The following is a 14,846-nucleotide window of genomic DNA, read 5'->3' as shown; positions in this document are numbered from 1 at the left end:
AGCGGGGCCATTAGAAGGAGCCTCCCTCGTACACCTGCAGCCATCTGCTTCTCCTCCGGTCGGATCAGCTCTGAACGCAGCTCCTGGGTGCGGATCTGAACGCCCACGGGTGGGCTCCCGCTCTGCCACCCACCACCCAGCCCCGCGTGGCTCCGAGCTGTCTGCTTCCCGGAGGGCTGAGTGCTGGAAGCAGCCCAACACTGGGAGGAGGCATCTGGAAGCAGGGCAGGATCAGGCCCAGGAAACACATCGCAAGTGCTGTAAAGTCAGCTTCAATCTGCCTTTTGTCCAAACGTCTTTGATGTTTCCCATCTTTACTCTCTTGAGCCCTTTTTAAATCACTTGGAACCAGGAAATATTCACTTGCTGGAGCATCTTAACGTATAACTTTACAAATTCCCAGTCCGTGTGCTGCAGAGGTGGAACAAATCTTCCCGCTCATCACTCTGGTAGGTAGTCCCTGCACCATCGCTCACAGCTGCCAAGGCTACGCCACCCACATCAGCCGCCTGACCTCCCAACTGAGAATTACGTGTATTAAAATCTCTCCTGTCAGCTCTATAACAGAAAATACAACATATGAAACCCGCTATGTACGTCCCCTTACGGGCAAATCCCCAAACACCTCCTCGCAGCCAGGGCTCCCGCCTGAGCCCAGGGCAGGGAAAAGCAGCTGCCTGGACCCCCACGACACCTCGCTGTGCTCAGCCGCCGCAGCGGAGTGAGGGGGAACGGCCTGTGCCCCAGCCCGGCTCTAGCTGAGCCCGGGCAGCGCCGGCTGCGGCTGCGGGGCCGGGAGGAAGCGGGCTGCGTGCTGGCGTTACACAGATTTCCCTCCAGTTGTTTTTTAAACCGGTTCAGGGCTGCGTTCCCAAAGCTCTCCCGGCACGGCTCTGGCAGGAGCACAGATGCCCAACCGCGCCGCCATCTTGGGGAGGGACCCGGCGGGGAGGCGGCCGCGCCATGTTGGGGAGGTCAGCCCGGCTTGCCCTCGGCAGCGCCGTTCACGGTTTCACGGCGGCGGCCGGCGCGGCAGGATCGGGATCGGGACCGGGGCTGAGTCCGGCGCCTGCGATCCGGGAAACGCCGCTCCCCCCGCGGCAGCCGGCCGCCTCCCGCCATCCCTTCCGGGTGAGCGGCGCTGACCCCCGCCCCCTGACCCCGCCGCTTCCTTTCCCGCGGCGGCCGCCGGAGCAGACGCGCTGGTGAGTGCGGGGCTACGGCGCATCCGCCGGCATCCGCCCGCTCGTGCCTCGCCGCGGCCTCTGCGCCCGCTGCCCGCCTCCTCGGGCCCGGGGCTCCGCGGGGCAGCGCGCCCGGCGCGGGGGAAGCGCGCCCGGCGGAGCGGGGCGATAGGCCGCGGGCGAGCCGGGGGCTGGCGTAGCTGGGCGCCCGGGGGAGGGCCGGCGCTCTCGGCTGGGGGTGGAGGGCGGCCGGGCCTAGCGGGGTGGAGGAGCGGGGGAGGCCGGGCCGCGGCTCTGTGCACGGCCGCGGCTGCGGGCAGGCCCACCCCCGGGCCCGGCGGTGCGAGCCTCCTCCCGCCCGCTGGGCCCTGAGCGGCCGGGGCTGCATCCAGTGCGGTTTCAGGCGAGCCCCGGAGAGCAGCGGGTTCGTTGCTCTGAGGTCAGTATCGGCGTTACAGGGGCCGCGGCTCGGCGTTTGCTCTCTCTGTCGCGTCGGTATCGCTGGGCTTTAGGGACCCTTGAGCTTCAGAACTGGCCGGGGACGGTGGCATCCACGGAGCCTTTGGCTGTGTCAGGAAGGGGACGTGGCTCTGATCGGAGTGGCCGTGCAGGCCTTGGTTTAACAGTCGGTGCTCAGTGCTGCTCTCTGTGGAGAGGGGACCAGCAGGCTCACAGCAGGCTGAGGGCTGTGGATAAAAGTAGGTTATGCCTGGGTTGATTTCCTTAATGAAGCCATTAGACTTTTCTCTTGTGCAAGGTGCCAGTTGTAGCAGAGATTTGGCAGGAGAGGGCATTAGGGAACCGTCTTCCCGTGCTCAGGAGCAGAAGCAGGTCATCCTCAGCCACTTAACCAAGCACTCCTGAGTGCTGCATCTGCTGCCTTCCACAGCTGGGGGTAGGCTTCAGAGGCAGAAGACTTACCTGGGCTGTTCCCAAGGCTGTGGTTAGGAGACCAATAACATGGAAGAACCCAAGCTGGTACTTGAAAGGTCTGCAGAGTCAGAGCTCCATGACAGTACTCAGGTCTTTAATAATTGCTTGGTTAGGTATTTTGTTTCCATAAAGTCATATAAACGAGCAAGAGGGAGCTCTCAGCATTGCTGGTTATCAAGGAAAGAGGCTTCCTTGTGCTCTGCTGCAGTGGTGCCTGGGGACATCAGGTGCCATGAAGCACAGCTTCAGTAGCTCCTGCTGTGAAGTGCAGCTGGAGAGACCCCACTCGGCAGCTGTGGGTGGCGACCTGTCTGCCAGCGTACAGCAAAGCTGGGAATGTTGAGTTCTATAAGAAGTCCAGTTGTACCTTGAAATTACTACCTGTGTTTTACTCGTTTATCTTGCTTGGTAAAAGGTTGCAGTAGCAGGGAAGCTCATAAAACCCTTTTAAGAGAATCCTGAGAAATCCACCATCGCTTGTGTTGTTTTGTTCAGAAATGGCACCTCGTAAGGGCAAGGAGAAGAAGGAAGAACAGGTCATCAGCTTGGGACCTCAGGTTGCCGAAGGAGAAAACGTCTTCGGTGTCTGCCATATCTTTGCTTCCTTCAATGACACTTTCGTCCACGTGACTGATCTCTCTGGCAAGTGAGTATTGAATGCAGGTCGCCTCCCTGCAGTACCTGCCTTCTTCTGTTTTGAAAACACAATTTAGGTTTGGCTAGAGGTTCCACCAAGGTCCTTGAGCTTCTGCTGAGCTGTAGGATAAGATGGTGTGTGTACATGAACATAGGCAGGTGGCTTGGCGTGCTCCTCTGTGATGAATATTGTGCTCACGGTACTGGGTGGCAGCTTATTCATCCAGTAACATTCAGAATACCTGGTTCTGTCTGTACCCAGAAGCTGGTTTGTGGGGAGGAAAGAGGAAGGGCTTTTTTGTGAATGTCTCCTTTCCCTTTTGTAGGGAAACCATCTGCCGTGTGACTGGTGGCATGAAGGTGAAGGCCGACCGAGATGAGTCTTCTCCCTACGCGGCTATGCTGGCAGCCCAGGACGTTGCCCAGAGGTGCAAGGAACTGGGCATCACTGCCCTGCACATCAAGCTGCGTGCTACCGGTGGTAATAGGTACGTTGGAGGGGCTGGGCCCGGCGTTCCCAGCGTACATGTCCGGTGTTAGAACTGTGCCGGGTTGCACCACGTCCCTTCTTTGCGCTGACTCGGCTGGGGAGGTAGATGCACCCTGGGAATATGACTTTAAACTTGACCCGAAGGGTGTCTGTCACTTGGTGTGGTGACTGGCTGATGTCACCTCTCTGAGCATCTGGAACTCACTCTGAATGGGCATCTTCAGCTGACTGGGGCTGGGGCGTGCTCTTATTGGGTGGTGGATGGGGAGGTGCTGTCATTACCTTGGGGTGACAGGGAAGTGCGTGTCTGGTGGCTGATGGTGAGTGGCTTGGGTCTGGGGACAGGAGGAGGGTGAGTTCTGGTATCTGGATGCTTTGGGGTGGGGAAGCTGTGATTTTAACATTGTCAGTTGTTTGTGAACTGTGTTTGGTTTCTGAATCATTGAAGGGACTGTGGGTTCTGGTTCTCTCCTCCAGGACCAAGACTCCTGGACCTGGTGCTCAGTCAGCCCTGAGAGCTCTGGCCCGATCTGGGATGAAGATCGGCCGCATTGGTGAGTGATGGAGAAAGCGATGGCTGGGTGCGTGTGTGCTGGTGTGTCAGTGCAGAGCCTTGCTGCTTTAAAAAAATCACTTTTGAGGGGTTATTTAGTAAAAGGAGCTTTGTGGGTGTGTGTGTGTGCCACTTGGCATGGCAGTTGACCTTGGGAAGTTTGGCTTAGCTTCTATCAGATGCCACTGTAGGTGTGATTTAATTTAAACAGATTCTTGGATGGAAGATTGACCAGGAGGTGGCGTGAGCTGCCTGCAGACACCACGTTTCTGTCTGCATGATAAACCTCAGCTGCCCAGCAGGGTGCTGGTGCTCCTCTGACGGAACAGCGCTTGCCAGAGCCGTGCAGTCACCTGGATGGATGGTGTTGGTCTCGGTTTGAGACTGTGACTCAGTAATAACGGAGTTCCTCCAACTGTTGGAGGGAGAGTCCCAAACTTTGTAGGGGAGTCACAAGGAGCGGTGCTGTTGGCTGCTCTGAAGGTTACATCAAGCACCCTCTGTTTCTTTGGAAACACTGTGGCCGCTTGGTTTAAGTGGGATGGGAGACGGGGACTTTTGCTTCCTGAGCATTAAAGCCCTGGGTACCCAGCCCTCAGTGAGTTCTGCGTGCATGGCTTCTGCAGTGGCTGGCTGCGAGGTGCAGCTGTGGGATGTCGGGGTGACTGCTGGGGCTGGGTGGCTGTGCCCAGGTACCTCTGGGAGGTGACTGTGTGCTTTGGTTTTTCTTGTCCCTGCAGAGGATGTCACCCCCATCCCCTCTGACAGCACTCGCAGAAAGGGTGGTCGCCGTGGACGTCGTCTGTAAACAGCGCTGGACCTTTCGTTATTAAAGCTCTCTCTTAAACCTCTTCTCAGCTCTGTGTTTTCTTGCTGAGGTGTGCTCAGAAGTTGAACGGCTTCAGCTTAATTACACTCATGAATGGCTTATCCTCTGGAGCTGGGCTTCTGGGTTGGGTTGGGGTTGTTAGTACTGCTGCAGCAGAGGTGCTTTTGAGTATATACTGGGAAAGCTGCTAAAAGCACTGGAATTACAGCTGTTTGTATGTACTTCCAGAGGTATTTAAGAAAAATGACTCCTCAAACCCCGCTTCCTGCCCTGCTGTTTGCCCTACATGAATTGTGCTGCCATTGCCTGGAATAAACACCCATTTCCACCTTTGCCAGTGTTCTCTTCCTGGCTCTCCAGGCTTTGAAATCACTCCTGTTCCTGCCCCTTCCTCGGCTGCAGCAGGATTTTAGACTGAGGAGATTCATGGGCACATGATACTTGAGAAGTACAGTTTGAGATAGGTGGGTTCTGTATGCCCGTGGTGTCAGGGTGGTGGTTAGAATAGCTGTGGCTTCTGCAGCGAGAGAGAAAGAGGTGGAATTGTCCCAATTTTTGTTGTTTATCAGGATTAATTAAATAAACCTTAGGATTTTTTAGGACAGTTATGTGGCTGGCTAATATGAATGGTCTTATAAATGATGCTGTGTGACCTATAAAATGGAGCTGGAAGGTGGTGGTGTGGTGTCCTGGCCTCTTGGAGCAGCTCTGCCTCCAGATCCTGAGGCTCTTGCCCATACCTTTGCCTCTTAAAACACATAATGGGGGTTTCCTTCACCTGCCCCATCCTCCTGAGCCTTCCTCCCCTCACGGGAAAGGGAGCTGTGACTGGTGGTGTTGGACACACTGCTCTCAAAGCTGTCTCTCTTCTGGTGAAGTCACTCAGCCTGGCTTGGATCCGGGGCATATGGCTCCTGGCAGGCTTGGCCTCCAGCTCCCGAGCGCTGGCTCTTGTGTGGTGAACAGGGACGAGTTTCACAGTGGAGGAAACCAGGCTGTCAGCTCTGAAGCCATGGTGCGTCTCGGTCTTCACAGAGAAAACTACTTGGATGCTTGTGGTTTCGAAGTGAGTCACGATCTCTTGGAGGTGTCTCTGCTGTGGAGAGGGAAGCTGGGCTTGCGAGCGAGCTAACTGCTGCTGGGTTTTCTGCAAACTGTTGCTTAATACAGGACTTCCCCTTTCTCTGGAAAAAAAATCTGCCTGGACGGATGTTCCTAAGCCAGCGTGTCCCTTGGCTCAGCCATAGTGTTTTATTTGTAATTTTACATGTGGCCATGGAAAACTTTAGAATCAGCTTCCCTTGCTGTCTTAGAAGTGCCCTATTTGCAGTTCAAATCACTGTTTTCCTGTACTTGAAGTGTTCTTTGAACTGTGTTTGGAGAAGGTGCTGAAAACATGAAAACAGCAGTGGCTCAGCCAACTTGGAGCTGAGCTGAGTGGGGAACGGGGCAGGGGAGCGGGAGGCAGAGGTGTGGTGTGCTACTAACACCTTTAGTCATTTTTTTTTTATATATATACACTTATATACAGTGAAACCTGTTGCTGTTCTGGTAGGTGTTACTTTGTCCCAGGTGACGTTAATGTGGCTGCTTCACAGGGTACGTATTTGGGGAAAGCTCCCCAGGAATATAAAATCTTTCGCAGTGGTACAAATTTAACAGACACCACTCGTCTCTTTGGGTGCAGTTTGTGACGTTTGCTGCTCGGTTCCACCTCCCTCCTGCGGCAGAGGACGGCCGCCCTGGCGCAGGCTGGTTTAGGGTGGACGTGGAAATGGGAAGGTGTGTGCTCAGTACAGCCCTGAGGGTACGAGAAGGGAAACGGCTTTTCATCTGGCTGGTGGGTTCCCCCCACATAGCAGGGTCAGGGCGACCTCTGGGCAGCAGGGCCCTGGCTGGCACCCGGTGGCACTGAGCCTTGTGGTGGCATTTGCCTTGCTGGCCTCTGGGGAGGAGGTTGCTGAAGCGCCAGCTGGGACCTTCATGCCTAACCCAAGGCAGGAGGAACCCAGACCTGCTGCCCTGCTTGGCGTATACCCCCCTGGGGAGGTTTTCTGGGGCTTGCACAGGTGGCAGGAGCTTTGCCCAGTGCAGGAAGGTGCATTTGCTTTATTAGTCCTTAATCTTTGTGAGCAGGAACTGTGCTGGGTGCACAGGGCTGGCCGGGTGAGCTACTGTAAGCCCAGCCTGTGCCACGGCTCTCCCTCGCTGTGTGTGCCGTGGGCAGGCTGTTCCCTGGGCTCACTGCACAATTAATGGCAAAAATTGCTTTTATTCTTAGCCGACCTGACGTCTTTGAAACAACTTACTGCGTCGGTGTGTAACCCTCCAGGGGAGAAATGGTGAATGAGGAAGAGAAACCGGAGAGCCCTGCGCAGAGCGGGCTGCTGGGGCTGGCAGGAGGGAAAGGCTCTCCTGGCTGAGTGGCGTGGATGGGTTTTGTGGCTCTTGCCTGTTCCTGCCCCTACCCATCTGCCTTGTCTTGTGTGATCTGGTGAGGAACCCCATCGCCTGTGAACCCCCTGCAGCTGGGTGACGGCTCCCCGCCTGCGTGGGTGGGGAACACGCGTGGCTGCCCACCTTGCACCTCCCCGGTGGGGATGCTCGTCCCACCAAGGGCCTGGGGCTGCTCGGGGGCTGCAGTGCATCCCCAGCCCACAAAGTCCCCAGGGATGGGTCCGCATTTGCTGCTGAGGCCTGCGGCTCGGCCGTTCCCCTCAGGTTTGCCTGGAGCCCATCCTGTGCTGCCCAGGGTGTCGTCTCAGGGGCAGTGAGAAACGTGGGTTTGTTCACCCAGCGCCAGTCTGTGCAGGGTCTGCAGGCTGCGAGACGAGGCTCGGCTGGTAACGAATGGCTTTATGTGAATGCCCGTGGGGTTATTTCCACCTCCCTGCCTGAATTAATTGCTCTGCCGGCTTGGGTCAAGGCCCCTGGGGAATGGGCAGGTCTGAGCTGAGTCCCGAGACTGGTACCTGCTCCAGATACCTTCTTTTCCCCCCAAAAGACAGCTGGTTCCCCAGCCTCCTGTAATGGAGCTTGTCAAGTCAAGCTGGGCTGGGGGCTCAGGGGGCTCAGCCTGCCCGGGGGGGGAGCAGGGCTCTCCCCTGCCCCTGGTTTATCATCGCCTGTGTTTGTGGTTTGCAGAGCTGGGCCCAGCTCCATGGAATCGCCAGGGGTTTCACTTGCTGAGTTCCTGTTCGGGCTTTCCTTAGTTCCCCTTCGGGCTGAGGCTGCTCACGGCAGGCGCCTACAGCGTGGCCCCAGGGCGGGGGGCTTGTGGCCCCAGTGAGGAGCCGAGCGAGGGCTGGGGCTGCAAGAAAAACCCGTGTCCCCCCAAACCCCCCAGCGCCCCGTGAGCTGGGACGAGGGGAGAGCTGAAAAATGTGTGGAAGGGTTTTATGTGCTCTTTCCCCCCCTTTTTTTAAACACCTCCAATATTTCTAAATGCAGCATCACCTAAAAAGCAGCAGATGTGTTATTTGTCCTCAAAATAGGCTCTGGGGAGGAATGCAGGTGGGGCAGGAGCTGGGGACACGGGTGGCCCGAGGCGAGGCTGATGGCTGTCCCCGCTGGGTCGTGTGAGCCTGGGCGCCCAAGGCTCCAAGCACTCAAGCCCTTCCCCTGTGTGGGGGCTGCGATTTCCCACCCGGGCAGCCGGAGCATTGTCCCACCAGCGCCTGCTTCTCCTCCAGAAACAGCATCTGCCCGGAAACCCTGCCCCGCTCCTTGGGAATGCTTTTACACCGTGCCTTAGCCCTGCTCTCCCGGTGGGATGGCTCCGGGACTGACCTGGGAGAAGGGATGGACTCTGAAGAGCCCTGCCCGTGCTCGCCCCGGCCTTACCACTTTCTGGTCCTCGGGCCGCGCAGGGAGATGTTTGCCTGGTAACTGGTGATGCCTGGGCCGGTTGGTTTTGATTTCACACCCAGAGTTTCACTTTTGGCTGAACCCCGGCCATGGTCGTGCTGGGTCCTGACGCTGGAGCCAGCTCGGTGCTGGATGCGGCGAGGCCAAGCCCCACAGTGGGGTGCTGGTATCGGGGATGTGTTACCCCCAGGCTGCCCCTGGGTCCTTGTGTAAAATCACCTAAAAGGAGCATTATGGGGGTGTGTGGCTGCTCTCACCCTGTGTTGGGCTGGTGGGGCTGCAGTGGGGCTGTGGGGTGGGGTGGGCCTGTGCTTTGGCGGTCGCCTGCCTTGGCGGGGGCTGCTTCACTTCTCTTGGGCTTGGGTCAGGGTCTTCTCACGTGCTCAGCCCCCCGAAGCTGCTGCAGGCGGGGTGGGAGGGATGCTGCAAGAGGGAGGGGGTGGAAAACACTTGGTGGTCCTTTAATCGTTACCCCCTCAGCCCGAGTGGTGCCAGCCAAGCACCCCCACCCAGGGGGGTCCACAGTGACCCTCGAGGAGGCATTTGGGTCAAAGCGCAGCTTTTCCCTGGCAGCAAAGGTGGGTGAGGAGCGGATGTACCCTGACGGCATGCCCCCATGGAGGGTTCTGCTCAGCCTTGGGTGCGGGGAGCAGTCCACCCCCTGCCCTGCATCCCCCCTCCTTCCTCCCGCGTTGCCTTCTGCCTCCCACATCCCACCTCCACATCCCACTTCTGGCATCCTGTACCCCATATCCCACCTCCTGCCCCCCGCCCAGGGGTACCGGAGCCCCCAAATCACCAGGTGTCACTGGGCTGGGCGTCATGACGTCCCCATGGCAGTGGGGTGGGAAGCGATGCCCCATGGAGCTGCCGTGGTGCTCACGGCTTCATCCAGCACCATGTCTGGACCGGAGACCTGCTGCGCAGAGGTCTGCCTGGCAACAGGTGATGCGGGTGCTGGCAGCCAATGGGGCTTTTTTTTGGGCCCCCCCCGAGGTGGCGGGGCAGGGTGGGGTCCCGGGGGGTATTTCCAGCGGTGGCGGTACTGGGGGCTCTCATTGCCCATCGGGGTGCCGACAGCGGAGCCATGGCCGAGGAGCAGCGGGACCTCATCTCCGACCGCGGCAGCGGCGTGCTCAGTGTCGGGGGCACACAGAGGTGTGGGGACAGGGGGGTGTGGGGACAGGGGCATGGGGAGGGCAAAGGGGCACGGTGGGGATGGGGGGCAGAGGGGGCGTTGCGTGGTCATGGGGTGGATGGGGATATAGTTGAGCCAAGGGGGCACAGAGTGGCTATGGGGCAGAAGGGGGGGTCACAGTGTGGCTATGGAGGGGCACTTCTGAGTCAAGGCGACCGTGGCGTGGCTATGGGGTGGAAGGGACCGGAGCGTGGTTGTGGGGCAGGCAGGAACCACGGGGTGGCTGTGGGGTGAGTGGGGGCAGGGGGTGGCTATGGGGTTGAGGGGGAGTTTCACTGTATCTCTAGGGCGGATGGGGGCACAACGTGGCTATGGGGTGGACAGGTCCATGATATGGCTGTGGGGCAGCTGAGGGCACGGCATGGCCACGGGGCAGGCAGGTTCAGGTCATGGCTATGGGGTGGATGGGATAAGAGCATGGCGATGGGGCAGGCAGGGTCACGGTGTGGCTGTGGGGCCGGTGGGAGCCCAGCGCGGCTGTGGGGCAGGCAGGCTGGTGACGTGGCTATGGGGCAGGCGGGGACACAGCGTGGACCTAGAGCCCAGCTGGCTTTGTGGGGCCACCCCCCGTGTCCCAACCAGCCCCCGTGTCCCAACCAGCCCCATCTCCCAGCCCCCTGGGGCCCCCCCCCAACACTCCCATCCAATCAGGAGCCCAGCAGCTCTGACATCACCAGTCACCGGGCAGACACGCGGGCAGCAGGCCCCGCTCTGGACATGGCCCGCAGCAGCGATGGTGGCCGGGCAGCACCCATGGGTGCCCCCACCCCACCGGGCAGCGGGGGCTGGCGGTGGCTCCCTGGGGTCCCGCTGTGCCCCGCTCACCCCGGCGGGGCAGGGCCTGGCGCGGGGAGGCCTTGGCAGCGTGGTGGGTGGCTGCGTGGCGCTTGGCTTTGCCTTCTCTGGGTGTCCCATGGTGACACCCGTGCCCGCCCCGCCCGCGTGCTGTGCGGGGTGCCCCACGCCTTTGCGTTTTGCACAAAATTTTAAAAATTAAGCACAGTCTGGCATCCCACGGGGCACATCCTCTGCTCCCGGGGACCAGCGGGGCTACGGGCAGCTTTATCATCCCGCAAAAGGCGATGCCCAGGGCGATGCCATGCCCCAAAATCCCCCAGCAGCGCCCTGCCCGCAGCCCCTCGGTACCCTCCCGTGCCTCCCCCTCCCTCGCCCGGCGGTGGGTTTCGGTTCCCCCGGGGCAGAGGAAGGACCTTCACGCTGAGATTTCACTTCTGCACGTCGGCGGCGAGTGGGGAATTTGTGTTTGTCTGGCTGCAAACCCCCTGGGAGGGGGGTGTTGGGGGTGACGTGGGCTGCGGGAGGGGGTTTGGGGGGGGTGATGGCAGGGTCCGAGGGTGTCCCCTCCGGCCCGTGGCTGACGCTGAGCTCCCTGTCCGTGTCCTGCAGGTCTGCACTGGGCCGCAAAGCCGCCTTCTCCACGCTCTCCATCCTGGTGGCCCTGCTGATCGCCGGCCAGGCCGTCACCATCTACTTCGTGTACCAGCAGAGCGGGCAGATCAGCAAGCTGACCAGGACCTCACAGACCCTGCAGCTGGAGGCACTGCAGAGGAAGCTGCCCGCCAGTCAGTAGCCCCAGGGCCACCAGCATGATGGTGGGGGGGTGGCCAGGAGGGTGAGGGGACAGGCACCCCCTGGACCACCCAGCCCAGCGCCCCTCACGCCGCTCCTTCCTCGGCAGGTGCCAAGCCGGTGAACAAGATGAAGATGGCCATGGTGAACACGCCCCTGTCCATGAGGGTCTTGCCTCTTGCCCCCTCTGTAGGCAACATGGTAAGAGGTGCCCACGGCTGCTTGGCACTGCCTGCAGCCGGCTGCCCTCGGGGCTCGCTGCCAGCCCTGGCGCTCATGCTGCTCCTTTGCCTTTTCTCTCGAGGACATGGCCCCTGCTAGCAACAAAACTGAGGACCAAGTGAAGCACCTGCTGCTGGTAAGGTTCCCCTGCTCCCCATTGACCCCATAGGTGCCCCCTGCACCGCAGGAGCTATGGGACCCTCTGCTTCCATCTCCCTGTCTCTTGGCTCAGTCTGGAGTGTGTTGGGGCACTCAGAGCTGTTGGGAGCTCCTGGCCTCCTGCAATGTCCGTCTGGCTGATATAAGCAGCGCTTCACACCCCCCCTTCGTTTTTCTTTGCCCTGCCTCACCATGGTGGTCACTCTGCAGCAAGCAGACCCCAGGAAGATGTTCCCGGAGCTGAAGGACAACCTGATGGACAACCTGAAGCGCCTGAAGACCACCATGACTGGTGAGGACTGGAAGGTCAGTGCTCGCTGCCATCCTACTCTTCCCCTTCCAGGAGCACCCCACTTTGGGGAGGCACTGGGGTGTCCCCACCTGGAAAAACAAAGTCCTGCTTGAGCCAGGCTTGGGTTACTCCCACCCCAAGGAAGGTGGTGGTGGTGCTCATGACCTTCCTCGGGCCAAGCTGGAGCTTGCAGCACAGCTGCCCCAAGGTGCATCCTGCCGTGCCGGTTAACGTGCTGGTTCCCCTTGTTGCAGTCCTTTGAATCCTGGATGCACAAGTGGCTGCTGTTCGAAATGGCCAAGAACCCACAGCCGGCGGAGCGTAAGGCGATCCCGGCCGAGAAAGGTATCGGGGTGGGGGCTGCTGAGATGGGGAGGGTCGGGACTGGCCCTTTGGGAGCAACTCCCCCTGGAGGTGCCAGCATGGGGCTTCCCAAAGGCAACTGAACCCTCTGTCCCCTGACCGGTCATGGAGCTCTTTGTTCCATGGGGGGGCTCTGGCTGGTGGCCTTTAGGACATCACAGAGCATTTGGGATGAGCAAATGTCTGCCAAGCCAGAGCACCACACCACACCCTGCGTCCTCGGCCAGCCCACGAGCTTTAGGAAAGTCACCAGGGTGGGGCTTGCTCTCCTCTCATATTTAAGTTAGCTATTTCTGGGTAGAAAGCTCCTGCCAAGGCTGCCGGGCAGCAGAAGGGCCCAGCGGGGCTCACAGCATCTCCCCTTTGTTTTTATTGCCCTAGTGCAAACTAAGTGCCAGGCGGAGGCCAACGCCGGGGGCGTCCGGCCGGGTCGGTTCCGCCCGCAGTGCGATGAGAACGGCGACTACCTGCCCAAGCAGTGCAATGGTGCCACGGGCTACTGCTGGTGCTCCTACAAAAATGGCACCAGGATTGAGGGCACTGCCACTCGGGAGAAGCTGGAATGCCCTGGTAGGTCGCCGAGGAGGGGATGGAGGAGAGGAACAGGCAGCGTGTATAGATGCTGCCCCCCCGTTTTGCTTGTGATGAGGGAGGAGAGCTGTCAGGGAGAGCAGAGGGTGCCCAAGCTGTAGAGAACATCCCTCACCCCTCTTTGGTGCCAGCATGTGCAGTCTGGAGGGGACCCTAAAAACCACAGCCCTCTGTTGGCTAGCTGCCCTGACAGCAGAGGCAGCCAGACAAGGTTTTCCATGAGCCCCCTCTTGCCCCCAAACCGATGGCTCAACAGGTGGGCACAGGCTCTCCCCTGCTGCCCTCAGAGGGGTGGGGGCAACAGGGCAGCCCCAGGGCTCCAGCACCCATGTCCTGCCCTCCCTCTGCAGATGTTGCTTCTGCCACCACTGCGGAGCCGGAGGAGATGATCTTCTCTGGGGTGGACATGCTGAAGCTGGGTGCAGGTGAGGGACAAGTGTGGTTGTGGGGCTGGGGGCGTTGGGGAAAGCCCTTGGGGCTGGGGAAGGCACAGGTCCCCCCCAAGAGCCCAGGAAGCACAAAAACACTGCTGGGGAGGCAGAAGTTGTGATGGAGATGCAGCAACACCAGCCTGGAGCCGTCTTACCGACCCCCTCCTGTCTTTCCCCCCAACAGCCAAGTAGAAGAGGATGCCGGCGGATGCCAGTCCCCTCTTCAGCATCCCAGCTCCCGTGTTTTATTATTTTTGCTCTGTTTCATTTCTGCTCTTACATTGCTTTCCCAAGATGATTAACAGCAGGCACCCCTGCACGCTCCTGCCCCTCGAGGCATCGGTTGTGACCCTTCCCCTGCTGCAGGGCACCAGATGGGGCTGAGCTGTCACAGGATCAGTGTTAGAGACCGTGTGTTCCCTCAAAGGGTGGGTAAAGCAGGCTGGAAAGTGGTTTCAACGATGTCAGACCCATAAATCCTGTTCCCTTTTGCTCATCGGCACCCTGCAGCACCCGGGCAGCAGCAGGCACAGAGCTCACCCCCGCTGAAGAACGAGCCACTAATGCTTTCTTACACTGAACGAACATTAAAAGCAGCAAAACAACCTCCACCAGCTTCTTAACTGACCCCCGTAGGTTGAAGCCCTGGTAAATGACTGGAGTAGAGGGTTTTTCTTGGGGAGTGCTCAGTTTTGTAGAGAAAGATGCTCACGTTCAGCTTTTGCCACAGCAGTGGGTAACAGCGGGCAGAGGAGCTGACCCTGGAGTCAGAGGGGCTTCTCATTCTTCTGAATGTATCTGATAGTTCCTTTATTAGTTTATTTCTAATAAACTTTTGAATAAGAAAGCCTTGTAAGCAACTCTAGCAGGGCAGTGACTGCAAACAGTTTGTCCTAGGTTAAAAATAAATGAACCATAAGAAAAAAAGGGAAAAAGAAAAATCTCTGCAAAGACACTCAGACACGTGTCCCCAGCGCAGGATCATACAGCCCCGTGGATAAATGATGGGCCAGGAATGTGGCAATTTCCCCGGCACCCCAGCACAGCCCAGGAGGCTGAAATCACCTTCAAGTGAGACACAGCGTGGGGGGAGAGGAGAGCAGCCCCCTGCGCCGGAGCCATCTCCCTCCTGAGCCCAGGTTGCACGGGGGCGAGTGCAGCAGCCACAGAGCCCGGAGCTGGGCTGCACAGCACAGGAGGGAGGAGCACAAGGGGATCTGGGCCCTTTTCCCTCACCTGCTAAATGCCAGGGCTGGGAGGGAAGTGAGGAATCCAGGCAGAAGCCCAGCACAAGGCGCAGGGTAGCAGCTGCCAGCAAGGCAGCAGGCTGGGTCCACACAGGGCGACGTGCAAACCTGCTCTGATGCACAAACATTTTACTAATGAAAAAAATGCAAACCAACGCCAGAACATACAGTTCAAAGCTGGGGAGCAACAGCATCTGCTCCTCCTCGGGGAGCAGGCAGAAAGCAACTCACTTTTCCCCAGGGGCTGAAGCGGTGCCTGTG

The 14,846-nt window shown here is 59.2% G+C and overlaps 2 protein-coding genes across 5 annotated transcripts; both read left to right on the top strand.

Moving 5' to 3' along the window:
• The first annotated feature begins 1,042 nt into the window (after positions 1 to 1,042).
• RPS14 (ribosomal protein S14) lies at positions 1,043 to 4,649 on the top strand. Of its 2 annotated transcripts, none has more exons than XM_068409021.1 (5): positions 1,043 to 1,205; positions 2,613 to 2,763; positions 3,080 to 3,241; positions 3,721 to 3,797; positions 4,537 to 4,649. In XM_068409021.1, exons 2-5 carry the CDS (start codon positions 2,615 to 2,617, stop codon positions 4,602 to 4,604), a joined length of 456 nt encoding a protein of 151 aa, XP_068265122.1. In that variant the 5' UTR covers positions 1,043 to 1,205; positions 2,613 to 2,614; the 3' UTR covers positions 4,605 to 4,649. The 2 variants fall into 2 exon arrangements, with proteins under 2 accessions (XP_068265122.1, XP_068265123.1); XM_068409022.1 differs by lacking the exon at positions 1,043 to 1,205 and adding an exon at positions 1,510 to 1,623.
• Positions 4,650 to 9,544: 4,895 nt separating this feature from the next.
• On the top strand, positions 9,545 to 14,185 carry CD74 (CD74 molecule). 3 transcript variants are annotated; one of them, XM_068408926.1, is made up of 9 exons: positions 9,545 to 9,650; positions 11,098 to 11,273; positions 11,390 to 11,481; positions 11,585 to 11,638; positions 11,872 to 11,967; positions 12,208 to 12,298; positions 12,698 to 12,886; positions 13,258 to 13,332; positions 13,523 to 14,185. In XM_068408926.1, exons 1-9 carry the CDS (start codon positions 9,580 to 9,582, stop codon positions 13,528 to 13,530), a joined length of 852 nt encoding a protein of 283 aa, XP_068265027.1. In that variant the 5' UTR covers positions 9,545 to 9,579; the 3' UTR covers positions 13,531 to 14,185. The 3 variants fall into 3 exon arrangements, with proteins under 3 accessions (XP_068265027.1, XP_068265029.1, XP_068265028.1); XM_068408928.1 differs by lacking the exon at positions 12,698 to 12,886; XM_068408927.1 differs by lacking the exon at positions 13,258 to 13,332.
• The last annotated feature ends 661 nt before the right edge of the window (positions 14,186 to 14,846 follow it).

This window comes from Nyctibius grandis, chromosome 10, assembly GCF_013368605.1.
Source record: "Nyctibius grandis isolate bNycGra1 chromosome 10, bNycGra1.pri, whole genome shotgun sequence".
Taxonomy (NCBI): domain Eukaryota; kingdom Metazoa; phylum Chordata; class Aves; order Nyctibiiformes; family Nyctibiidae; genus Nyctibius; species Nyctibius grandis.
This window is presented reverse-complemented; position numbering and strand designations above follow the sequence as displayed.

Excerpts from the sequence above, each read along its gene's own strand:
- RPS14 (XM_068409021.1), top strand. The coding sequence starts at position 2,615 with ATGGCACCTCGTAAGGGCAAGGAGAAGAAGGAAGAACAGGTCATCAGC. Across the intron at positions 2,764-3,079 it reads GTGACTGATCTCTCTGGCAA|GGAAACCATCTGCCGTGTGA; the intron begins GTGAGTATTGAA and ends TCCCTTTTGTAG. Across the intron at positions 3,798-4,536 it reads GATGAAGATCGGCCGCATTG|AGGATGTCACCCCCATCCCC; the intron begins GTGAGTGATGGA and ends TTGTCCCTGCAG.
- CD74 (XM_068408926.1), top strand. The coding sequence starts at position 9,580 with ATGGCCGAGGAGCAGCGGGACCTCATCTCCGACCGCGGCAGCGGCGTG. Across the intron at positions 9,651-11,097 it reads AGTGTCGGGGGCACACAGAG|GTCTGCACTGGGCCGCAAAG; the intron begins GTGTGGGGACAG and ends CGTGTCCTGCAG. Across the intron at positions 11,482-11,584 it reads CCCCCTCTGTAGGCAACATG|GACATGGCCCCTGCTAGCAA; the intron begins GTAAGAGGTGCC and ends TTTTCTCTCGAG.